Source organism: Gymnogyps californianus, chromosome 13, assembly GCF_018139145.2.
Source record: "Gymnogyps californianus isolate 813 chromosome 13, ASM1813914v2, whole genome shotgun sequence".
Lineage (NCBI taxonomy): Eukaryota > Metazoa > Chordata > Aves > Accipitriformes > Cathartidae > Gymnogyps > Gymnogyps californianus.
This window is the reverse complement of record NC_059483.1, coordinates 8,484,588-8,510,272: the sequence shown is the minus strand read 5'-3', so window position 1 is coordinate 8,510,272 and position 25,685 is coordinate 8,484,588. Positions and strand designations below refer to the sequence as shown.

The window sequence follows — 25,685 nt, the reverse complement described above, 5'->3', positions numbered from 1 at the left end:
GAGCTGGCGTGACTGCTCCACATCAAATATTGCAGGGTGCTCTTGGCACGCACCCCAACGGACCCCAGCGCTCGCAGCTGGCGGGGGCACGGGGTGGGTGCTGCTCCCGCGACCTTCGCTTAACTTTGGTGATGCAAAAGCCGCCCTGCTCACACCAGTTCATCAGCCGCTACCCACCTGCTCGCAAATGGCCCCCGTCATGGTTACGGGGAATGGCCGGACATTGCCTCTTCCTAAATTTTCTCTCTTCCTTTGATTGCTGAAGAGTTTGAGCTCCCTCTTCTCCTCCTCATCCAACGAATTGCAATAGCGGACCTAAAAAACACAAGCAACGCTCGGTGTTAGGGGTGTCCCTGGCTCCCCGGCCAGCGAGCTGCAGTCCCGTGGGCTCTGCAAACCTCTGCAAGGGGGTTACACAAACAAACTCCGTCCTGGGCTTAGGGGAGGCTGGAGAAACACAGCGTCCGGGCTTCAGTCATCCTGGGGTTCGGCCAAAATTCCAAGAGGTAGAGATGAGAAGAAAGGGCAGGAGGAAGGTTGCTCTTTGGGTGCTAGGTTTGTAGGGAAGTCTTAAAAGTTGGGTCCTCTGAGTCCCACCCAGACCCAGCAATCAGACTGATGGTTTTCCTGCTTTCTCCTTATGGCAGAGGTCTTACAGCAGCTTCAAAATGTTTTATTGGCATTTCAAGAGCGCAGCCCGTTTTCCCTGTGTAAATGATGGAGTTCCAGCTATTTGGGAACTCCAACTGTTCTTCCAGCGTAGGGTCAAGTTTGCACATATGCAAAACCTCTGTGTTGGAAGGTAATAAGGAAATAAGTAAAATAAAAGGATATAAACAATGAACAACGCAATTTCCCCGAAGCTTATAAAACTCTGAGGTTTTCCTGGCTATTTTCATCCCGCAGGCTTAGCTCTTGGCTGATTGCATCTCAACGGAGAATACGACTGAAGAGCCAAGGTGGCCACGTGTAGCACTACTGCCCAATCCAGCCTCCGTTACTTTGGAAAGCAGGCTCGTGGAGCCAAGCAGGATTATTCATGTGAGCAACCAACACACCTTGAATTTTCAAAGGAGCAAAACTGAGCACGAGGGGAAACTGGATGCAAAATCTGCCAATTTGCAGAAAATACATGCAGGCTCGTGCCTCCAGCTTGCAGCAGCACAGGCTGCAGTAGCAGCGTTCATGTGTATTTATTCTTACGTTTTTCGGCTGTCGGAGGCTGTAGGTTTTCAGCAGCTGCCAGGGAAGGCAGGCGGGCAGGTTGGGGCCCGAGGGTGCACAGGAAGAAGCCCCTGCCCGGTGCCTGGAGCTCCCCTGGTGCTGGCAGCACCACGCTGCGCCTGTGGCACCCAGCCACGCGCAGGCAAACTCGTTAAAATCTGACCTAGATCAAACAAGTTACCTGCACCTATTTTCCAGAGCGGCTTCTTCAGAAAGCAGCATGAAAATAATTTTTTTTGTTTACAAAGGGAAATTTTGCGGGCTACCAGAAGCCAACGTTCTCACTGGCGAGAACAGGACGTCAAAGACCGGACCCTTTTTGCTGCCTCACATCTTTCTTGCGAGATGTAAGAAGGTTTATTTGCTCTGACTGGTCTTGACTCAACCTCCGGCTTGCCAGGCTCTCCCAGCTCCCAAGGCTCAGCCCAAGTGAAACCCCTCCTCGGCACACGCACTCCCACTCCCAAGGTGAGTCGGAAGCAGCACTTGGGAAAAGGCTTTTGCAGCTTTGGATCTGGCTCTAGCTGATCTCAACAGCATTTCAAGCCATGTTTAACATGGCTTTGGCCTCTGAGGGCTGAGAAAATGCTTTTATTTCAGAGTACAGAAGAAAGATGGTTTAAAAAATTTTAACTTTAGTAACAAACAACTCCCTCCCCACCTCCAACACAATTGAAGCAGGAAGCAAATATGGCACTTAAATAGCAACGTGACCAAACTCCAAGTAAATCCCCCCAAAAAGCAGAAAGGGCTGAGAAAGGACCAGCCATGCTTCCAACAAGAGCAACCCCAGGATGCGCGTCCCCTCCCCACCCACAGCCCTGATAGATGTCCGAGGATACTTTTTGGTTTACTAACCTCATTGTCGTGCGGCGGCAGCTGGTGCAAAAGCTGCTTTATGCGAGATTTTTCTCCCGGGCTGTTGACGTAGGGGACCTTGTCCTCGGGCAGGCAGCTGTAGTACTGGTGCACCTATGGAGCAAGAGAGGGGACTGCAGTGGGGCTCCCCGACCGAGCCCGTGCCCCCGTGCCCGGCCAGCAGCCACCCCCCAAGCCAGCAGGCACCGGGTCTTCCCAATGATTTCAAGCGGGGAAACGCGGCCAGGCGCTGCTTCGGTTTTACAGCCTTTTCTCCACCGAGAAAGAGGGGTGGCAGCCCCGGCGAGGCGGCGGAGCTCGTTACCGTTTGCTCGGTCAGCCTCCATAGCGTTAGCATGTTTCGCTGGCTGCGGGGATGTGTCGGCACCTGCCTCGGCAGGGGAGGTTAAAAAGGCTGCGCCCCGGCAGCCTCCGTGTTGCCGGCTATCTCAGCCTCCACCTCCATCAAAACCCTCCGGGCTTTTTTCTGCAGCAATTTGTGGAAATAAACAGCAGATAAAATCTGTTGGAAGGCTTGGTTTTTCTCTTTCGTCTCAGAGCATATAATTAAAACCAGCTATTAAAAAGGCAGCGTGGTGGGGCACGGCATGCCCCAGCGCTGGAGGAGCCTGGTGGCAGCCCGGAGAGGAAGCACACCCTGAACCCCAGCGCCTCTCCTCCGACTGCCACACCTGGGACGTGTACTCAAGGGCCGGGCCGGGCACCGGGATGGGACTCACTGGCCAAGGATCAGCTCCGAAATGGCCATGGTGACGTTGAACGGCTCAGGAAGAACCAGGAGAAGGTAAAGGTAAGGGAAATCTCGGCTGGGATCGGGAGTCTCTGCAGCCCTGGATGCCTCTGGATGCTCAGGCAGGAGCAGAGGGCTGGATGGCTTCCTTAAATCTGCGCTTGGCTAGAGAGATGCAAACTGTTTTCCTGGCGCATACAGCTTTCTGCCTTTGCCGCGGTGGGATTAAGCCCCTGAGATGTTCCCTTGGCTCTCAGACACTGCAGCAATTGATTTCAGAGCGGCTGCACTGCCTGCAGCTTTTGCAGGGCTTTTCCCAAACGACGCTTGCTTTGCAGTGGCTTCTGATCAGCTTTTTTCCTCGCTGTACGTTTTGGGCTTTGGCCTAGAAAGCACCACCTGGGCTGGGTTTCCCCAGAGAAGCCCTCTCTGCCTGCACAACCCCACATCCCCATCTGTGGGATGACAAGCTACCGTGGGTCACCGCAAGGGATGGGGACACAGAGGCAGGTCACACAGGGCTGGCGGGCAGGGGAGCTCGCCCACGGGCTCACAGGCTGCTGGAGGTGGCTCATACAGGGAGTTACCTTCAACAGGAAGAAATCACTTTTTATTCCAGAATAAATATCCAAACCCGGCATTATTCAGGAAGAATTACTCTGCGTTCAGCTCACTCCCTGGTCTCATTCAGAGCTACCTGTGAGGGGGGCTGCTCCAGTGCTTGCAATCACTTTTCCTCTCATTTTATGGTTCCCCTCCAAACCGACCCTAACATCCACCTTTCCCCATCATCAGGTTTTAGGGAAAGGGAGATTTTTAGCAGATTTCTGCCTGTAACTCTGCAGTGCTGACAACAAGAGAACTGCTCGTGTCACGAAGCTGAGGAACACGCTGAGCATATGCCACTGCGAAACCCTAAATTTGTTTTACTAAGGCACAGCAGAAACAGACCCACCAGCTATGGAAACTGTCAAAGAAAGAAAGGCTGCTAAGTATTTTGTTATGTTAAAAAGAAAACGAACTATGTACATTAGAATACTTACTTTGCATTTATAGAGCATCCTTCATCCAGGGACATCAAAGCAGATTAAAAACACTTAAATTCTTATGACATGCTACATGAGGTAGCAAATATACGCACTGGAAAGGACTATTTGCAGCATAATGATGTTGAATGAGCTCCCTGAGTTCATGCAGCTAGTTCATAGTAGAGCTTGCAGCTGAAAATCTCCCGGTGATGCCCCGGCTGCCATACCTTTTACGGGGCTGCCAGGCTGCCGTGCTGCCACTCTGCGCCTTCCCGGCCGGTACAGATGCCTGCTGACTTCTCTCAGCCAAATTCCCCACGTGCGGACACGCTGCTCACTTGCCCCTGCGCTCAGGTTGGTTAGTTTGTGTTTTTCTTTCTTGCAATGAAGCTTTTTTGCCCACTGAGTCCTTGAAGTTGGCGGAGACCAGAAATGACTTTTTTTTTTTGAAGAGGCGCCAAATTCCACCCAGCTGCTCTGGTCCCTAAAGCAATGAGCTGCAAGACGCTCATCCTGGGCGAAAAGCAGGGATGCAAGTTCTTTCTTCTGCAGCCTGGGCGCTGCCTTCCCGGAGCCCGATGCGGCGGACGTACGTGCCCAGCTCCGCTCCTGCTTCCGCTGGGAAGTTTTCCATTTAGTCTCAGCAGGTCCGCAGGAACTGGCTCCCATCACACCAGCAACATAGCTCGGCAGGGATGGGCAACTTGCTTTGAAAAGCAAAACAAAATAAATATAACAGGCTCCAACCTGTGTTCTGTTGCCTGAAATAACCCGAAAGGGTTTGCTTTGGATCCGCATCAGCCAAGGGGACCTTCTGCAGGGGTGCTCATGGAGGGGATGGAGAGGGGGCAGCTGCCAGTCCTTGCCCAGCGCCTGCAGGACATCTCGTGGGGAGAAGATCCTTTCCTTATGCCTGTTGATGGCTTCCTCCGCTGTTGCCTTTACACCCACCATGCCTCCTGGGGACATACCTGAACCAGGGGGACGCACGGATCCTTTCACCTGGGGCATCACTCCAATCCTGAGAGGTCCAGCCAGAGTGCAGACGAAGAGCAGAAGGACACCCCTTGCCCGGGCTGACATTAACCCAGGCTTGTGCAAATACACTCTCTCGTCCATCACCCATTCCCCACGGGATGCACCCAGCTCCCTGGATGGGAGAGCCGAGCCCAGGAGGGACAGGGTCACAGGCTGCCAGCGTCCCCTGCCTCTGTGCTCAGCCGGCTGCCGACAGCATTTCCGACCCCGCGAGCGAGCGGCTGGCAGTTGGGCTGGCACAGCCTGGTCGTGATGCTCAAGAATAAGGAAAAATAAAGAAGGAAAGGGGGGATTCTCAGATCAATCTGGTTTTTCAGGGAAAAGGCCTGCAGAAAATGTGAACTTGCTGGAAAACTAAAACTGCTCAGTCTGCACTTTGCTTTTGTACAAAAGGTCACTGTTTTCCATTAAAATAACTCCTCCTCCGTCCAGCTCTGGTTCGAAGCACGCACAAGCCTTTGTAGCTAGGGAGCCTTGCAGGGCCACTGCGGCCAAAGGACCTGATCCAGACCCCCCAAGCACCGCCAGACGGCTCCTCACTGACCTTACAGGCTCTGCAACATGAGCTGCACCCAGATAAGGAAAACAGTGTGGGGCAATGACCCAGGATGGATAACATTTCCCTTTTAAATCGTGCTGTATCTTTAACTGTTTTATTATTAAATACTTCTGCTGTACAACACAGCAGCTCCACATCCTGCTATTTCCCCTCGCAACAGATCTGTTCTGCCCATGATTATCTTAACAAGCATCATTAACACACAGGAGCCACGTGTGAGGCCGGGCTAGGTTTCATCCTCAGTTTCCCCACTTGCCCCTCTTCACTGTGACCTCTGCTCACATCTGGATTCAAGAAACCCCGGAGGAATCTGGAAAACATCAGGCTGAGTTAAAATAAGGCTTCAGACAATGTCACGAGGCACCGATGCCATGGGGACACGCTGGCCAGCACGCTGGAAGCCAGGCCAGCTGCGGGTGCTGGGTGCCGTGGCACGCCGGCCAGCCAGGCAAGCCCCGTCCTGCCCCGGGGAGGTCTCCCAGGCGCTCGGATGGGCTCTGTGCCGCGGGAAACCAGCGCAGCAGATATCCATCTTCCCAGGGTGTTATTCTCACCTTCAAAAGGAAAATGTCCAAATGCCAAGGTTTGCTAACAAAAACTGATACACGTTTTGGAAATTAACAGCTGCTTGGAGCTAAAAGGGATGGGCACGGGGGGGGGGAAGATAGAAATTAAAAAAGAAAGAAACCAGGAGAAAGGAAAGAACGTAATGTAAAACAAGGGTAGGAAAAAGCCTTTAAAGTGGAGCCAACTTTATTCAAAGGCACCGAGGAAAGTAATTACATTAGTTTACAAATGCCTTTGTGTTCTGCAGTCTTCCTAGGTTTGGGGTGTGTTTCCAGTTTAACTTTGACAGTTTACAAACCCACCCCGGCCCTGCTAAATAAAGGCAGGACTGCAGCTTCTCCTGGCGGTCCCACGGGTGACCAAAGACAAAACCCATGCAAGCGTATTTGTGAGCAAAGTCTTACACCTTCTCCTAGAAGGAAAAGTTCGCAAACAACCTGTGAATTTAAGCCATTGATGAAGGATCTCTTTGATCAATGAATTAAAGGAAGCGGAGGGGAAATATCATGTTTCTTATGCCATGAATTGCTGTTGGGAAGTAGTGTTCGGTTGTACTCACCCCGAGTACAACACCCCTACCGAGAGCACCCACCAAACCGGGCCGTTTGGGATGACTGTACCACTGGGATGGACTACAAAGGAGCAGGCAGTGTCCTGGCGCGGCTCAGCTGATGGGTGCTGACTTGCTCAGCCATAACAGCTCCGGCACATCCAGCTGGGCAATCCCACCTAACCTTCATGAAACCAAACAAACTGCAAAACCAGCTGCAAGGCTTTTGCAAAGAGCCCTGCGAGGGCAGTATGTGCTGGCCTGTGTGCAGCAGAGTGCCTGAACACGGATGCCCCGAAAAAAGGGGACCTTGATGGGTCAGCCACCACTCAGGCACAGCACAGTAAATCATCACACGCAGCGGAGTCTGTTCAAAATCCAGGCACGCTGACATGTTCTGACATCCCCCCGTGCCCAGGAGAGCATCATTTCCCCTGGGACCATGCCAGGGGTACCACAGCCCCAGCAGCCCACCCCACGCCACCCAGGGACGTACCACACCGGCGCGAGGAGCTGCCGGCACAATGATGTACAGAGCAGTGTCTGCCGGTGCACGTGTGCATGCGCTCGCTCGTGGCCCCGTCCCCCGTCTCACTGCGCACGAGCTCCTACGAGCTTTGGCTGCAGCAAGAGGAAGGCGGCCAGTGGCTCTGACAAGCCTGTGCTGGCCCGGGCGAGCGGGGCTGCTCCTGCGGCTCGCCCGCTCCTCCCCAGTGCTGGCTTTTAACCGCACGTCAGGCATTAAATGATCTTTTACACAAAGGACTTAAAATTGACAGAGAAATGAATCTGGTGCCTTCAGTATTTCTCTCATCCCTGCTGGCCTCCCTTGGAAAAACAAAGGGGAAAAAAAACCTGAACAAGCCACATGCAAATAACCCTCTCAATGTGTCTGCAAAACGTTGCGAGTGCTTGTACGCATAGGCGCACACACGAGCTCCACAGATGATAGCACGTGTGAAACTGGAAAACGGGTTCAGTGTGCTTTGGCCCAAGTCTGGCACGTCCTCCTTTTCCATGGCCATTAGGATACAAAGCACTTATTTATTTCTTGAAGCAAAACAATCCTTGCAGCAAGGCCAGATGCTCCAAAACGGAAAGGAGAGTGGGAACTGCTGGCCGGGTCTGCCGAGCGCGGGGATGCAGCCAGGCACGCACCCCAGGAAGGAGCCAGGGTCGCTCCCGAGACCCCACAGCCCTGGCTGGAAGAAGGCCATTATCACCCCCAGATCCGTGAACACGCCTGTGTACCGGCACGCGGCGGCGGGAGGCGGATGCAATCCCCGGCGCCAGGCGGTCCGGCGCCCCGCAACGCTGGGTTTGCTCTCGGAAACCCGCTCCCGAGTCGCAGGGACAAAGGCAGGGAACAAAGGAAAAATCATTTTCCTAAGTGCTATTTGTTCTGGCAAGCTTTGCGGCTCTCCGTGCACTTCTCTCCCACGGCTAACGGCAGCCGAGTCGTTTGAGCGTTGCTGCTCACCAGTTGAGAACGACATCCGTCCCTGCCAAGCCTTTGGAGCAGTTCTTGGGTCTGTAAGAGATCCCGCAGAAACATTGCTTCCTGCTGGCATCAAAGAAGAACATTTGAATGAAGGCTGTACATCCACAAGTTTTAGACTTGTGAAAGCGCATGCCATGATTTTTCTTTTTCAAGCAGGAATCGAATTTGGATTAAAAGGAGCCAGAAACGGCGCTTTCAAAAGCATCTGAGAGTGGTCTTTGTGCTGACCGGCAGAGCCGCTCTCACACCGCTCAGAGTCCCCTGAAGCACCAGCAATTATAATGATCATCTGCTGCATTGATCATAGCTGATAATTCCTCTGGGTATGCCACTTAAAGTGCTCTTGCATTTATAAGGCACGGGGTAGCATACTAGAATAATGCTGCAACAAGGAAAAGCTGTAATTCTATGCTCGAATAAAGCTCCAGGACAAGTTTATATTATGTAGTCCAGGGTTTTTTTTTTCTTTTCCACTCCCTGCTCTTCCCCTCCCTCTTACCTCTACTGACCACCACACAGCTACTTCAAATTTAAGAACCGAGCAAACCACATCAGGTGAGTGGTTTTGTTTCCATGGCCCACCAAAAGCAGCTGATTCCCTCCCTGATAATAAGATTGTTCAAGGATTAAATAATTTTAACAGCTTCCATCACCTCACCACGATCAGGCAAACACCCCAGGACACAGAAACGGAGCAAAAGCCCAGATGCATGGTTTTGTCATGGGGTTTTTTTGCGGCATGGGATGCACTCACACCTCCTCCATCCGCTCTGCTCCAGGGCAGAGGGAAGAGCTCCAGGATCTCCTAACCCGCCCCAGATGCCCCCAAGTCACGCAGCACTGGCATCGCACACGGAAAAAGTGGGATTGCTGCTCTGTCCAGCTGGGAAGCATTCGGCACGGTCCGATGCCTGAAGGCTGGATTTAGACACCTCCAGCCTTGAAATAAGAGCCGCTAACTGCTCGGCTATTTAGATACGGAAAGAGTTCACTGCAGAGGTGATGGACTTACCGCTACCTCAAAGTGAAATTGGAGAGCTTTTAAAAATGTGCTGAAATGCAGCTTTTGGGTAAAATACTACAGCGTGCATGTGTGCAAGGGGGCAGAGCGAGAGGCGGCTGCAGCTTCTGGCACCAGCATACCTGAGTTACAGCTCCTCTTCAGCGCCCTTGGCTGCATCCACCGTGCTCTGCTCTCAGGGTCAGGATCTACCAGGGACAGTAGAGCTCTTCATGGGGCTTTTGTCCTTCCTCTACCTGGCCATAAATTAGCTTATCTGCTCCCCATTACTACGCAGGCTTGGGGCACAGGGTTGCTTTGGTCTGTCTTGTTCCTTCCTTGCTGCATGCAAGACTTTAGTCTCTTGAGGAGTGAAACAGTTTGCTGAACTTATAGGGCTCAAGAAAGGACGAGAAGGTAAAATGCACTTGACCGTGACACATAGGCACAAGTGAGGCACACGTCCCCCAGAGATGACTGGCCCAGATAATGTACTTTCTACCACACCGAGGTGGTGAAAGTGGGTATCTTTAGGTAAGGTGTAAATGCATGTTCAGTGTAGGTTCATCTCCGCTCTCCTTTCCTCACTTCGTGACCTGAAGAGCAACTGATGAAGGTTGGAGGTTTTGTAACTCAAGCCCTTGGTATAGGTCTTGCAAAAGATCCAGAACAGGAATCAACACGTATGTTAGCCGTAGAATAAATTCCCTGTGACAGGTACGAGTTTCACACCACGCTACAAAGCTCTCGAGGTCCAAGCTTTAATGGTCACCTTAGAGGAAAATGGTCCCCTGAACCTTCATGCTACTAATTTTAGCTCAGATGAGACGTTCATAACTTTTTAAGGGACTTGATCAGAGCAACTGTGCTGACAGCAAGAGGGAATTAAGTTCTTATGGCACATACAAGCGTCTTGAATGTTGGCATGCCGGAGCCATACAGAAAGCCACACCACAGTTGAAGTAGAGCCCCATCTTTTGTTTAATTGGAAATTTGTGCCCATAACCAGCTGCTCCTATTATTGAGACACAATAAAGACAGAAATCCTCAAAAATCCCTTGTATTCAGAAATTCAAGCTGGCATGTTATAACCCCTTTGGATTTCTCCAAACCACAGGCCCAAGGAATTCAAGGCTGTGCATTCACATGTATTTACACATGCCTTGCCTAAAAATGTGAAAAACACATCATAAAAGTACTTATTTTTAAGCATCTGCCCTCAAACTTATGTCAGTGCAAGGAGGATCAGCTGTCGGACCGCCAGCCCCAGCAGACAAACTGGCTCCTGAAATTGCCTTCCCCCGTCTTCGCAGCCAGGCCCGGTCTGGGATTTTGCTTTGCTGAGGACACGTTTCTATCGGTGTCTGCCCATTTCAAGACTTTCACACTTATTTCTTTCTCCGACCATCCAACAGCAGGCAGGAAAAAGAGCATTTCTCAAAGCCCACATCCCGAGCTTCTGCCTCGCCTCCCGTACAGCCACCTCTCCCATTCCCATCTGCATCCTTATCTTCCAGAAGAGAAGTCCCTCTTCTGCCATAAGACAACTTCTCATTGAGGTCCAATCCAAGCGGGATTAGAGCCCACAGGAGCCTCCTGGCCATCCTGTGTAGCCGACTGCTATTACAAGAAACCACATTTTCTAATCACGTTGTAATTCATGGAGCTCAAGTCTTGGGTTTTTACCCATCGCTCTCCCTGTTGGCAGGTTGCCGCTGAGCCTTACACCTCTGATGGTTTGAAACCTCTTCCAATTTCCTGCCTGAATGCATTTGGAGCCAGTTTATATCTATGTTCTTGTGCCAAAGTTGGAGCTTGAATAACTGCTCTTCCTCCTCTAATGCATAGGGAGTGATCATAACCCTTCGATTTGCTAGGCTGAACAAACCAAGCTCTTCTAGGCTCCTCAACGAAATAACATTTCCAGTCTTCTTCCAGTTTATACCCCTCTTTCTTGAGCGGAGATGTCATAAATTTTAGCCAATTTTCCAGACGAATTTTTACCATACCTTATGCAGTGGTATTATAACATTTTTTTACATTACTATCTTCATCTCTGTGTTATAAACATATTTAGAAATATAGAATATTTATGGCTGTTGCATAAAGCACTTTTTAGTCCTGCACACTGATGAGCCATAATATGAGGGATAACTTTCAGCTCCGCTCTTCAATGCAATGTCTGGATCATTATCTGTGAACACTGGACCAACACTTTTTTCTCTTCAGTAGTGGGCATTAAGTAACCAAGATGATTTTCACATAGTTGACATGTACCACAGACCAGCTGATGCCTGAATTAGTGTCCAGGAATCCAGTGAGACCTTGTAGGTTTGAGTTGATTCCCCTTTAGATTATACGTAATAATTTAAGCTATGGATTGAAAGGACCCTCCAAATTCTGAAATCACCTGTGGAAACTGCCAAAAACCGATGTCACGTTTGCTGGCCAACTTCCCCCCGGAAATCCTGTAAATTGCTGCGTTGAGTGAGACGTGAACACTGTCTCCCAAGAATAGCGAGGTAGGAAGGCTGTCGTCCAAGTATAATAAGAAAATTGCATTAGTCTTTCAGGGGACCACTTACCTCCCCAGCTCGTATGCTGCGTAGAGATTTTAATAAAGCAGAATATTGCAGAAAAAGTTGTTTCATTTCATCTGTTTCATGTCAAAGAAATACGACAGTGAAACAGTGGAAGGCAGAGAAAAATGCACTGCCTGCAAATCTGTATTTTCAGCCCAGCCTGATGGCAGTGTCCTCAGCGGGAGCAGAGCCCACCAGCTGCTCCACGGCAGACATCAGCCTTCCAGAGGCTCCACATCACGTGTGCACACCTGACTCATCGACCAGAAAGCCACACGTCTGTCTGCAGCCTTGCACGGCTCCAGCAAGTTGCTGCAGAGGTACCTCCTACTCCCACGGGAGACAAACAGCACCCTCCTGCACCCCGGGGCACCTCCCAGCCCTGCGACACCCTGGGCCCGCGGTAACTCCCGGAGAAATTCAGGGTGCTGCTCTTCACCCAGGGACAACCCGCAGCCCTGCATCGTGGCTCTTTCACAGCCCAGAGAAGTCACACCTTGCTTTTGTCTCCTTAGTGGCTCATCTGATGCGTGAAAGGTCCCGAAAGGGCTGGTGGATGAGCTATGCTGGAAGGATTTCAGCGCCTGTCTTTGGCTCTGCTTACGGCTGCTCTTCATCTCCATGGTGATTAGAGACGGGTCTGAAGTGGCAAATCTGCTAAAAGGCCCAGCAACGCAGACAGAGGAGCGTAATTAGAAAGCAGGTGTTCGCATCGAGGAGCACCGTGACCTCTGCAAGAAACAGATGCTCGAAGAACCTAAAAATACATTAACCTAGGTGATGCATGAGATGTCAGTACCTACTCCTAGAGCTAATGGGCTTTTATTTTCTCCTGAGCATCCCAAACTCCCTGATGGCATGCTATTTCTTAAAAAGTACCTGAGGGATCAAAGAAGCATCCAGGTCTTCTGGGATATGTCACACCATGCTGGAAGTGGGTTTCAATTGCTGTCCATGCCATGCTCTACTCATCAGAGACCATGTCTACCCTGTCAGGTGCCACCTGTCATTAAATATCTGTATTTCCACCCAAAACTACAGGGACATGGGCCAACTTGGGCTCCAGAAGCCACCGACACACCTGCACAGAAGGCGGTGCTGAGAGCAGGTGGCACCAGCTTTGGCATGGTCCTCCAACGGGACTCCCAAAACCCAACTGGTTCATGTCCCTGCAGCATGAAGGACCAGCAGAGCTACTTCAGGACCATCTGCATCCCTCCATACACCGTGTCTTGTACCTCCTGGGAGGCACAAAGGGAGCCTCTGACATAAGGAAGGTGACAGAGAACAAGGCTGCTGCCTGATTTGCATGGTTGGATGGCACCAAACGAAACATACGGTGCTGAGGAGTTTCAAGCAAGCGCTGAGCAAGGCTTGTAAAGACAAGAACTAAAAAAAAACAACCCACCAAACAACTGGATTTTCTCTAATCAGACAGATAATATTTACAGCCTACGGGTGGTGCCAAAATATTTCAGGAAATTCCTAAGCCCTTCTGGATAAAAGCTCAGGAAAACACAATATTTAAAACTACAACAGTAAGAATGAAAGCTTTCCACCCTCTCCCAGCCTCCTTACACAGTTTAAAATGATTGCCATAGCAATTATCAAGGCTAAGCTCATTTTGCAATCTCCTCTGCAAATTGAGCTCTGAGTTGAACATGTAAAAGAGCAGCATAAAAACCAAACGAATCATGTAAACTGCAAGGAGCAGAAATCAATGTGCGCTCCGCACAGACAGCATGCTGAGGTCTAACCCACCCCGCTCAATTCCTGTACTGAGAGACCTGAACTTCATTTGAGCAATTCCTTCCAGTAAGGCACAAACATCATGCTTGAAAAACCCAAACCCAAAGACTTTGGTCCATTTTTGAGAGTCATCTACCAGCTTTGACTGTCTGCCCTGGACTTACCGCAGAGCAGAGTGGTCCAGGAGGGCAGAACACAAGCACTGAGTCCCTGGGGAACACTGGAGTCCCACCACTTTTTTCTCCCATGAAACAGTAGTAGGTATGTCTGTATCTGTTCCCTTGCACAACCACAACAAACCCCATCCTGGAAGTATTTTGTTTCCCTCCTCTCAATTACCAATTACATCTACAGACACAGAAAACAACAAGTCCTGCAAGGATTGCATCTCTATTTTGTTTCATTAGTGCATTCAGACCAGACTTGTCCCCCAAAGTCTCTATAGTGCACCCAGAAACAGAGCCGCATGCAACAAGTGCTCGCACCTCTAGAAGAAAAATCAGGGCAACTATTTCCATAAAGCATATTAAAACAATTTATTTCTGGTAACTCGGTGGTGTCATTGTTACCTGCTCAGGCTTCAGGCCAGGGGGGACCCATGCGTACTCTTCCAAGGCACAGCCCGAGTCGTCATCAGAAGTCGAATTCCTCTGGAAGTCAAACATGAGCTTCGTGACGGTCTTCTCCATCTCCAGAGGCATAACTGTTACGATGTGCTCTTCCTGGGAGCACTTACAGTGAAGGCAGATCTTCCTGCAAGGTGAGGAGAAAGGAGAAAGAGGAGATGCCCCAGTGAGTTGCATTTTAAATACGCAAGCAAAGCGATTCCTGCCAGTCGCTGGCCTGCAGATACTAAACTCAACCCCTTTTTATGCTCAGGCATTTTCTAATACAGGATTTGTCTCTTTCACAAGGAAGAAACAGAAGTCCGTATTTGCTGTAACAACACTTGGCAATCAAGCTGAGTCAAACTGCCCAATATTTGGGGATATGTAATTGCCTGCCCCTTTACTGCACCGTGAGGAGTATTTCCAGGGGCCAGCACAGGCAAGGGCCACGCGCCCGCCCGGTGCGGATCGGCATGCCAGTCGGTAATTGCAGAGCAGTTACCGAATTTAGGGCAGCTGAGCACTTGGCTAATACAGAAAATGGTGGATTCACTGGGAAGCTGTGAATGACAAGTCCCTTTAGCATGCTGATAGCATAAATTTGCTTATTAGAGTAGCATAAAAATTGATTATAGTCTGAACATATAAAGCTAAATTAAATTAAGGGAGGCTACAAAACCCACAGTCACACTACAACAGCATCTTAACCGCCCGGCTCGACAGCACGTGCCGCAGCTCAGCGGCACACTGGCTCGCACGCTGCCCGAGAGCCGGACCGGGGGGAAAGCACAAGAAGAACTGAAAGAACAGCCCACAGGTTGCCATTAGCTTAATTCACTGCAAATATCACTTCTCAGCATTTCTTTTAAGGGTCTGTTCCTGCAGCTGGTGGTCTGTGCGAGATTTTCTTCATGGGCTTGAACCTGAGGATTTATCTGCAGGGCTGCTAGGACATCGCACCACTTTCGCCAGGGGTAACAACGAAGGACTAACCTAGCTGAAAATATCCCCCAGCCCCCTAAAAAGAGGTTAAAGGGAATGTTGATAAATCGGCTTCTATTTCTGAAGATGCAATGCTCTTCCACAATATGGGTCAATGGTATCTATTTTAAAGTAACCATGCAGGATTCTGAATTAATATGCGCTAACGAAACGCCACTGACTTCTGAGGAATGAGATACGGTTTCACCTGTGTAGCAGAAGGGAGACATCTCAGAAATAATAAGGTACCACACAAAAAGCAAGGGAAAAGTTACCGTTGCCTTTGCAGGTTTCTCTGCTATAAGGTAAAGCAAAGAAATTCAGAGGGCAGCAACAGTTAAACACCGGGGGCTGTATTTTCAAACACCTTTCCTTCTTTGTCACCATTGTGTACAAGCCAGCTAAGCATACCAGTGCTCAGATCTAGATTCGAGCCTAAATTTCCATTTGGCCATTACAGCACAAAAAACGCACTCTAGCAAAAGTCAAGAGGCTCCGTTAAGTCAAGCCAGGGAGATTTGCCAGATTTTCCCATTTCCTGCTTTTCATCAGATCTAAACCACACAGCGACCCCCACGCACCCCCGGCGTCTGGTTTGCGTCCAGTCGGAGAGTCTTGGCATCGCCTCCGGCTGTTACCTTAAAAAATAATCAAGGCACCATTTCACGTGAATACTTTAATTAATCAGCTACTGTGGAAGGGCGCTCTGCCTCAGCAAAGCGCTGGTTTCTTTGCCATTTCCATCTCATTTCACGATATGATTAGAAGCAGCTCAATATGCAACAAGATGCTAAGAATAATTAATAGCTCCAGAGCCCCGGATTCGGCATTGGAAATAGTTATTCTAACGGAGTTTAGGTCTTCTTAGTCAAATTTTAATTTTCAGGATATCAATCACAAGCTTCAAAGGGAGATAAACCCAACAGTCCACGCTCGGATAGCAGCAATGCCGGGAGCATGAGCACTGCGATGGGGAAAAAGCCAGTCCACAGGTTTCTGCCCTCCTCCCCGCTCTAGACACATCCCCTCCAGGAGACGGTGGATGGCAGGAGAGTGTGAGAGGTCTTGGCTTTTAATAAATGAGATAAATCAGGCCATCGTGAGGACTTTAAATAACGGTGTCGAAGAGTTAATAAGCGAGATGTATGATCAATTAGACCCGACAGGTCACTCCACGCAACCACCATCCTACAGCTCGTACCACGTACAGCCAGGAGTACGCAGACCAGGTCGGGAAGCTGATTTACACCCACCCTCACTCCTGCCCCGTCCCAGGCAAGTGGGTACGGCTGGCAGGTGGCTTCTCCTGGTCAGAAAAGCAAAGGATAAAAAGGACACAGGTAGCCTCTCTACTCATCAGTGACATCCGCAGACCAGGACAATGGGCTCTGTAAAAACTCTGCACCATTAAAGACTGAGCATCTCCAGGCATGAGGTTTCTGCCACCTCCCTGGGCAAACCGTACAAACTTCAAGATCTTGCCCCTGAGATACTCAGTTCTCTTCCTTTCCCCTCATTAAAAGCAGAAGATTAACAGCTTTAATTACAATTATTTTCTTTACATTAGGATATGTTGTTTCATGGGAACAATACTCAGTGTCCTAGGAGTGTCTTTCCACTCCTATGATATGGTTTCCATGACTTCTTCGCATAGGTCTCACTTACTCAACTTTATTTTATCATCTTCCAGATCGCTATAATTAAAAATAATTCCCCGTAGTAAAAACTTAATATAAAAATGTACATTTCAAATGTGAGATGAAATTGAAAAAGCAGTATCCCCCCACTGCACTCAAAGCAGAGCGGCATGAAGTGAGACGATGCATGTGCCAACGCTCGACCGTGCGCACGATGACCGGAGCGACAATGTGCCATGGGTGCCGATGCTACGGCGGAGGGCTGGTGGGTGTTGGAGAGGAGCACGGCCACGGCCAGCAGCCCGCCCAGCTGCTCCCACCAGCAACAGCTCGTTAGTCATTAACACGGGAAGAGCGGCAGAGCCTGGAGATGCTCAGCACATCGGCGTGCCGCAGACCTGACCGTACAAAGGGGTGCCGTAGCCCAGGTGGAGTGGCACGTCCTGCAAAGGGAAAGCCATTAGCTTGGCTCTGGCCAGACACAAGCCTCACCTAACCACCACCAAAGCTTCATCAACAACAACTTCTGCTGCCTGTGCAGCCAAGGAGCCCCACACAACTTGAGAAGGGCACGGGCAGGTGGGTTTTTTTAAGCAAGAAGAAACTAATGCCAATCACTCTCTGGAAATCCCATCTTTGTTCCTGAGCCTTTCCATCTTGCTCTCATCCCAGAGAAGGGTCTGCAAGCTCATCTCAGGGAAGTACCTGCCCTAGTGATTAAGAGAGGTCTCCAGCACTGGGGAGAACACAGGGTTGGAGATCTTTCGGTGCTGTTGCTAAAAGCTGGGGACATCCTGGAGCATTATTTGACTCCAGGAGCTGAGGGCTGGCGAGAAGAAACCCAGTGATATGTTTCCCAATGAAGCAAGGAGAGCTGACAGCACGACCAGCTTCAGGCACGGAGGGTAAATAAAGGAGCCGTTAAGCAGCTATAGCTTGTGGACAGGGAGGAAAGAAGAGAGGGAGCCGGCCAGCAGCCATGCTGCTGCGGGAGGCACGGGCTGGGGAGCACCCGGCAGGGCTGCTCGGCACAGAGCTGTGCATGGAGCTACCCTGCAGCAGGGCCAGGATGGCGGGAAGCAAATGGGGAGAAAAAGAACATTTCCTGGTGTCAGATTTAGCTGGAAAGGAGCCTGCCTTGAATTGACTTCACATGGCACAAAGCAGCAACGGCTCGAAAACAGATTGAAAAATTTGTTCTACTCAAGGCCAGCGCTTCATGTGATGAAGTTACAAGATGGATGTATATTATTTTGCAACAGCTGCTTTTACGTGGTGCTCTTGGCACAGCAGCCAGTCCTCTCCTCAGAGGAGGCTCTAACCCCCGTCCTCGGTTACATCCCCACCCATCCGCTGGTGCAGGGGGACAGTGCAAACTGGATCCACCAGCCCTCTTCTCTCTACGGACAAAAACAGGCACACAAGGGGAATCTGAAGCCAACAGGACCCAACACACCAAGCGGAGAACCTGGCTCCCGAGTCCCTCTCACTTGGGATGCAGAAGCACGCTTCCAGCCCAGGTCTACCTACGTACAGCTCGACATGAGCCCAATTGACCTGCGAGGTCTCTGGGATGAGGCAGCCTCTTGTTGTACGCTGTGGTTAGCAAAGCACAGCCTCTGCCATCACTGGAGCCTCCCACAGCCCTTTCATCATAGCAACGGCACCAACAATAAGTTAAACCACACTGAAAACACTAGTGCCATGCAAGAGGCTCTGGAGAGAGCCGCAAGCGTGCCCCCAGCTTTCTGAAGAGAGCCGAGGTCTCCCTGCTGTGAAAAACCAGCAACAACTCCAAACTGGGAAAGCACAAGCAGAGCTAAAAAGCCAGGGAAGACGGGACCGGGGGGCAGCCTGAAGCCAAGGCAAAGTGGGTCCTTGCAAATGGTCTGTAGCTCCAGCAAAGGAGCCGGCCAAGCTGGCCTCTGCCAGCAAACAGCCTGCGTGTGTTGGGGTCTGGGGCAGCACAGGCAGGACCGGACTCCTCTGGGGTTGTGAGGGCAGCAGACCCCTGCCTGCAGGAAAAGCTCCTGGCCGCAGGGCTCTTCTCTTCCAGCCGTGGCTGCCGGCTCGGCTGGGTGGGCATGCAGGACCTAGCACAGCAAACATCACCAAAGCGAAGCCTGCCTAGGGTGGGCATCGCAGATATTTTGAGAAAGGGCAGCGCAACAGCCCAACCCCTCCTGGCAACAGCAGGAATGAAGGTAGAGTTTAAAATCGTGGCAGAAATGTTAAAATTCCTCTCGGACAAAGAAGGAACTTGGCAAACAGCCCTTATCACCCCCCGGTGCTGCTTATCTCTGCTTCTCACTTGTTTCTTCTGGGACGGAAATAAATGGGCTGTATCAGGGAGCAGCTCCGTCTCCAGACAATGCGAGGAGCAGGAATGCCACGGCCCGCGCAGGGCCACACGATGCCTCTTCTGAGCTCCGTAATAAAGGATTTGCATGCATTTATGCACACATTAACATGCAAGATTTGGAACCCCTCAAAAAGCAATTGTCTGCTCAGCTCAGATGGAGTGTGTAAGCGCAAAGGGGCCATTCCCTTCCTGCTTGGCTTAAGACGTATACGGCAGCCTGATTTTCTTCCAGCATCGTGCCATCATTCTGATTGCAATGAGGCTTTAGGGTCAGTCATCAGTCAGTAAATCACGAGACTTCTCAGAAACAGGAGAGGCTGAGGATTTGGGGCAGCTCATGCAACCCCTGAGTCTCTTAACAAGGGCGTCTTAATATCCCTGCCTGTTATCTCTTCCCCTCATTTGAGAGCTAATGAGGCATCTTCTCACCCTGAGCGAGCTCCAGCTACACAGACCCATTTCTCCAGACCCCACAGGAGGGCAAACATTTATCTAAACTGAAAAATTAACATAGTCCTTCACTGCCATAGGGAGAGCCCAGCAGCTCTTCTCCAGTATGGGCACCACTCTCCCATTTCACAGATGGGGAAGCTGAGGCACGGGAGTACCCACAGGCATCATCCAGCCGTGGCTTCCCCATCGAATCCCTGAACATCAGCTTCATCAGAGGAGCCCCAAGCTTTTGTGCTCAAAACACACAGTTGGAGCTGAAGCTCTGCCTCTTTCTCCAACTTCTCTAACACTGTATTTTGAACCAAACGCTCCCAGTAGCCCCAGCCAGCTGCTGCCCATGGCCCCGGGTCCCATGGACCTCAGTGACAAAGCAGCATCTCTCTGGCCAAAACATTTCTGCAACTTCACAGCTCTTCTGGTCACTTCAGCTGGAAGAAAACCTATCAGTGGGAATGAATTGCAAAGACTTTGTGCTACCTGGGTTGAAAAGGAAGCCTAGTGAAAGCTTTTATCTGCCAGCTGGGGTGCAGGAGGCTAAAGGAGGTGAATTAGACATGGGCATTTACTACAGCAGCAATTCAAAGTCTGAGGACAAGGTGCCCTTGGTGGCCTGCAAGGACAGCCAAGGGAGGGCAACGCACACTTGACCCAAGATGCTGTAGGAACAGTTGGCTTAAAAGATCAACATCAGGTGGTAGCAATAGAGCAGGCAGCACAGTAATGCCAGGATACCAAGGAAGAGCAAAATAATCCAGCAACCAAACTATTCCTATAGATGCAACTCCCCCAGATCTCAGTGGCCATAGGGGAGCACGTGTAGCTGCACATCTCTGGAAAGGTCTGCAGTAGGTGGGGAAACACTGAGAGGACGGAAGAGTTGCAAATTAGACTCTTCTCCATCTTCCCCATCCATCTTCTCTTCCCTACCTGCTTGACTTGCTCAAGCCAAGTCAGATTTTCAGTGTTGCTTTATTTTTAATCTTCTCTGACCTCCGCAGTGCCAACAGCAGCAATTGCGAAGGTATCCAGGGTGGCGTTGAAGCTTTTATTACAAACCCCATTTCCACTCCTGGAAAAATTCTCCTCTCTGGCTGAAGTTGTCCATGCTTGGTTTCAGGCTGGAGACTAATTTTTTAAGACTCTGTAAAAGTCCTTTACCATTGCAAAAGTTATTGTTGCTTAATTAAGAAAAAGAAAAAAAAGAAAAAAAGAACTATCCCCAGTATTGCCAGTTGCAGCCAAATATGAGCAGAAGCAGTCTCTGAGGATTTTCCAGTTGGTCTGCCTTCATGGTAAATCAGGATCATCAATTCGAGAAGCAGGTGGAACATCTGCCTGTGGGTCCCCACCGCCCTGTCCCCAAACCACTGCTTCCCTGCGGCACAGCCCAGGGCAGCCTCCAGGCTGCTTCCAATTTTGGTGTCTGTGGTCTTAGGCACCACGTGGCAGACAACAACCGTCAGCGCACAAGGCTGCGCTCCTCCCAGATGAGACCAAGCAATTAGGACAAAACACGACACAATGTACAAAAACCCACATCCCTCATCTGGGCCGTCTTGGTGCCCGCTTAGGCAAACAAAGAACCAGGACCAGATCTCTCAGCAACACCCCAGGATGAATTCAAACATGACCAACCTTTCCAACCTGTGGCTAAATCATACTGGGGGAGCTGGGGTGCACCACAGGTCATTTTGGGGAGCCCAGGTGCACCCCAGCACTCTGCAGTGAACACAGGTCCCCACTTGGGCTCCAGTTTCTCCTCGTGAGCTGGGTAAGAGCACCAGGGTGCTTAACCACCCTCCTGACCTGAACCACACTGCCAGGCTGCTCCCATGAGCTGCAACCCCTGACACAAACCACAAAAATTCTGACGCTTAAAGACGAGATGTTTAAGTTAAGGGATATTAATAACTTGGCAGGTCTCAGAAGAACTCTCTATTTGGAGCTCTCAAGATGTTTTGCAGAAGACGCAATATTTTTTTTCGTAATAGAGGTTAGACAGAGGTGGGAAAAGTGCTATACCCACGTGAGCTGCAGATCAAGCAAGGGAGAGAGAGAGAAGAGGAAAAATAAGGTGCCGTGAGCCCCAGCCTGTGACCCAGCCATGCTGCCAGGAGAAAAGGTGTTCAACAGGCTGCTCTGTCACATCCAAGACGATGGAGGCAGCCTGCCAGCTCACAGGCTAACCACTCATCTCAACATATCTGTTAGGGGTTTTTTTTCCCCCTTAAAGGTCCAGCTCTTAGCATACAGAAACAATAACAACCACATATTTTTCCCCGGTCATGGAGAAGAAATGCAAACCACTAGTTTCTAAGTTGAAGAGAAGAACAGGCTCAATAACAGCGATAACAACCCCAAAGCTGGTGGGCCAACAATGCTGAAGCCAATCTCATGATTTTGGAAGGCAGGGGGAGCCACAGGACGGGCAGACCCAGGAGCTGTGGACACCCGAGAGGGGTTTGGTGTACCCCGTGCCAGGACAATCCCAACCCCAAGGCCCCGAGAACCCAGCGGGGCCCCTGGCCGGCAGGGATGGAGCAGAGGAGGCAGCGGAGGGAGCAGGCAGCAGCCGGATCCTCGCCAAACTCTTCCCTCTGGGCTGAGTTCAGCAGCGCTCGCCACCCGAGAGCCAATGTGTGCCTGTGCTGCAAAGCCCCTGTCCTTCCCCATGGGTTATCTTGTCAGATTTTAATTATACTATTTGGTGGCTTTTCAGCCTAACAAGATGCAGAGCTGTATCGCAGGAGGTTTCTTTCTGCTGCTTAACTGAAGGAAGAAAATTGCCTCCAAGCCTGGGGTTCTAGCAAGATTCAGGCTCTCCCTCTGGATCCAAAACCAGCTCTCCACAAAGAAGCCTGGCTCTGTTCAGCAAGTGGGTCCTCACTGTCTTCTCAAGTTTGCATAATCCTGTGAAGACAGGCAGTATTTATCTTCCAGCCCATCTTTTTCCCCCACCGTGTTCGAGGCTTGCAGCCCATCTCTCCAGCACCGGTCTCGGACAGACAGGCTAAGCGGAGCAGGTTCCCGGCGATCTGCCCCAGGGCTGTAAGTGCTATTTTAAGGGACTTCACCAGTTTGCATTTGCAGCATGACAAGCAGAAACCACGGGAAGCAGTAAACACGCTGCAATTCGAGCATCTCCCAGGCCGTATGTCCTAAAGGAAAAAACCTGGCTGACAGACAAAATGCTCAGAAGCAGGATGAGCTAGGCTGAAAATTGTAATTATTTCAAAAGTTAAGGCTTAGACGGCATCCCCTGAGACAGGCAATACCGACCCGCTTGTGAAAGCAATCACCGCCAGCCTGATCCGTGTATGTGCCGGCTAAGCCCGAGCGAGTCTGCCAACAGCAAGTGCGCAAGGCTGGGTCATTTTGTTAAGCTGAATCTGGCTGGTAGAAAACACACAACGGGAGGAGATTAAAATACGAAGCAAAATATAATCTTGTTAGCTGCAGATAGTTTTACTCTACAAATCTTTATCGCAGGCTCAAGCTGGCACCCTTATAAATACAACGCAGTGATGTGAGACATCAAACTGCTCCCGCAGTAGGTGAAATAATCACTGAATAAAAATAAGTCAGATAAGTTACAAGATAAGAGAGCTAAAACTGAAAGGATGACACTGCATCTGGTGTGAATAATTATTTTGGCATTATTCTGTCCAGCGCTAATCCTCAACGGCTCGAAAAGATTCAATCAGTGTTTAGCACTGCCAAGGAATCATGACTACAAAACAAAGAGTAACTGGATTAAAATCTTTCTACGGTCACAGGTCACGTCTGTGTCACATCTGCTTAAAATGTTCCTTCAAGGAACAAGAAAAAAAGGAAATTTGACTTGAAAAGATTACACTGAAAAACATAACCCCCAGGTTGCAGTTCTAGGTTGGTTTATACTTAGGCATTCTGGCATGAAAAAGAAGGGTGTAGAAAAATTATTACTTTAAAACTCTCTGTCCTCAGGAAGGCAAAGCCACCACAATAAACATCTGAAGAGTAATGTCCTCATCCACAACACCAGCCTGCACGCAGTCTGCTCAGAAAATGCCCAGAGAACCCAGGCTTCCAGAAGCTGCATTTACCAGAGCAATAAAATTAACACTGAGAGATGAGGATTTTTTAATACTTATTACTATTTAGAGCCAGCTGAGCCTTCCTGCTTATTTTTAAAATGAAAAATCCATTACAGTGGCATCAGCGTTTCTCCCCGACTTCCTGCAGCTGCAGAAATGCAATTTAACAATTAACCTTTTACATCCATAAACAAGAACAGCAAAGGCTGGGAGAAAAGCGCAGCCCCCCTCGTAGATCACCACCAACAGCACATTGAGCAAAGTTAGCACACTGCTACATGCATCCACAGAATGCTGCTTATTCCTCCTCCTCCTCCTCCCTTCTACTTTCTATCCCTCCTAAAAATCCACGACAACTTTGAAGACGCTGGCAAAAGGCAGTTTCTTACCTGTTCCCACCGACGGCGACAGCGCAGGAGGAAAAAATCCGGCGGGTTGCTCAGCCGTCCTAGTTGTGCCAGTTGCCTTTCGGCTGGCGGGCTGCTCCCAGGACCAGCCCAAGCACCGCAGTGCCATAAAGCATCCCGCGCTCTCCCGGCGCAGCCCACCGCCCCGGCACACGCAGCCGGGGGCTGCCGCCAGACGGGCTTTTGTCGGAGCCTTTCAGAGGAGGCACGCACCGACCGCGGCGCGTCTCCGAAGGAAACCTGCCGTGGAAAAACGTGCCATTCCTGCCCCGCGTCTTAAGCTTTCGCTTAAATTGCCTCACTCTGTGAAATCCACCTCCGGAAGGTGCCCCCCTCTCTGCTCCCAATCCAAATGAATCCAGCAGCTCCCCCCCTCCAGCCTGCCTTTCACTAAATGACCCTTCGGATGTCCAATTTGCTCTCCGAGCGCAAGGCATTAACGAGGAGAGATGCAGCCCGTGGTGAATAATTGCCGGCGCGGGAGCGGTGCGGGGCTCTGCTGTTGCATTGCTCTCCTCTCCTGCATGCTAATGAGCAATGATGTCAGCAAGCCAAAGTCACCGCATCCAGACCGCGCGCCACGGCCCGGCCACCCTCCCATTTATTTACATGGAAATCAGCCCGCTCTTAGAAATCAATAAATCCTGTAGGCTGCTTAGGGAAAGGGAGAGGGGAAAAAATCCTTCTCGCTGGCTCGCGTGCGCGCGTTTCAAAGAGCTGGCTCCACGCCAGCAGCCCAAATTGAATGGTGTGAAGACACTAATTATCCTTCCCCAACTATCATCCTATTTGATGCTGACCGAATCTCAACTTGCTGTCAAACTTAAGGCACCGCTTCTTAGGTACGCGGGCTATTAAAGCAATGATCCGCTGGCTCTGAGCAACGTATCGTTTTTCTCCTGGCTTTCAATGCCCTCTTAATTATTTTCTGCAGTCATTTGCTATGATTCCCCACTGGTTTTTAGACGCAGCATGTTTGTGCACCAGCAGGGCTAAATATTCTGGGAAATACAAGTTATTAGCGTGGCATTTTGGTTACCGCATATTTTAATACATTTTCTTTCATACGGCCCCGAGAGGTGCACAATTCGCACCCTTTATGTGTACCTCAGGTAAGGACTGCGAGCCCCAGGAATACGCCACCCCAACAGGGATGCCGAAGCCTCCTTCCCCCATGTTTCCCTCCCCTCGAAAAGAAAAGAAAACGCAGAGAAGGAGCGACGCTGCCAGATCTCTTCTGCTGCTCTTAAAGCCCGTTGCTTGGGAATTAAGTGGTCACAAATGAATCTCTGCTTCAAGTCAACTGGAGGAGAGCGTTTTGCATTTGCACAAAGTGAGTGAAATTCAAAAACCTAGTTTCTGCAGGTTCAGAAAAATACAGAAAGCAATAAATCTTGCCCAACATGTAGCGCTTTTTAGCATGCTCCTGACTTTTGGGGCTTGGCTCTGGATTTCGGAGCCCTTGATTTTGGAAATATTAGCTCTATTTACAGAACACAGAAGGATGCAGAAACTACAGCTGCGAGTCTTTCTGCGGTCTCGAATGCCTTAAATTATTATTATTAAGACTCATAAATTAGGTTTCATTATATGGAATTACACTCAAAATCTCAAGGGTGAGATCTTCAGCTGGGACAAACCAGCCCAGCTCCCCCTCGGAGCCGCCCCAACTCACCCCGGCCAAGCAGAACAGACCAAGAACGTGCAGGGACCTCATCTGGCTCAGACAACTTCAGACAAAAGAAAATATTCAG

At 50.2% G+C, this 25,685-nt stretch overlaps 1 protein-coding gene across 2 annotated transcripts in view; it reads right to left on the bottom strand.

Annotated features, from left to right (window-relative positions):
- PRICKLE2 (prickle planar cell polarity protein 2) overlaps positions 1-25,685 on the bottom strand; it is a 106,564-nt gene that overhangs the window by 16,031 nt on the left and 64,848 nt on the right. For both annotated transcript variants that reach the window (XM_050904912.1, XM_050904911.1), the window contains 3 exons: positions 13,977-14,160; positions 2,083-2,196; positions 178-315 (listed from right to left, as the gene is read on the bottom strand). In XM_050904912.1, the coding sequence (XP_050760869.1) occupies positions 178-315; positions 2,083-2,196; positions 13,977-14,160 (436 nt within the window). The remainder of the gene's footprint in view (positions 1-177; positions 316-2,082; positions 2,197-13,976; positions 14,161-25,685) is intronic.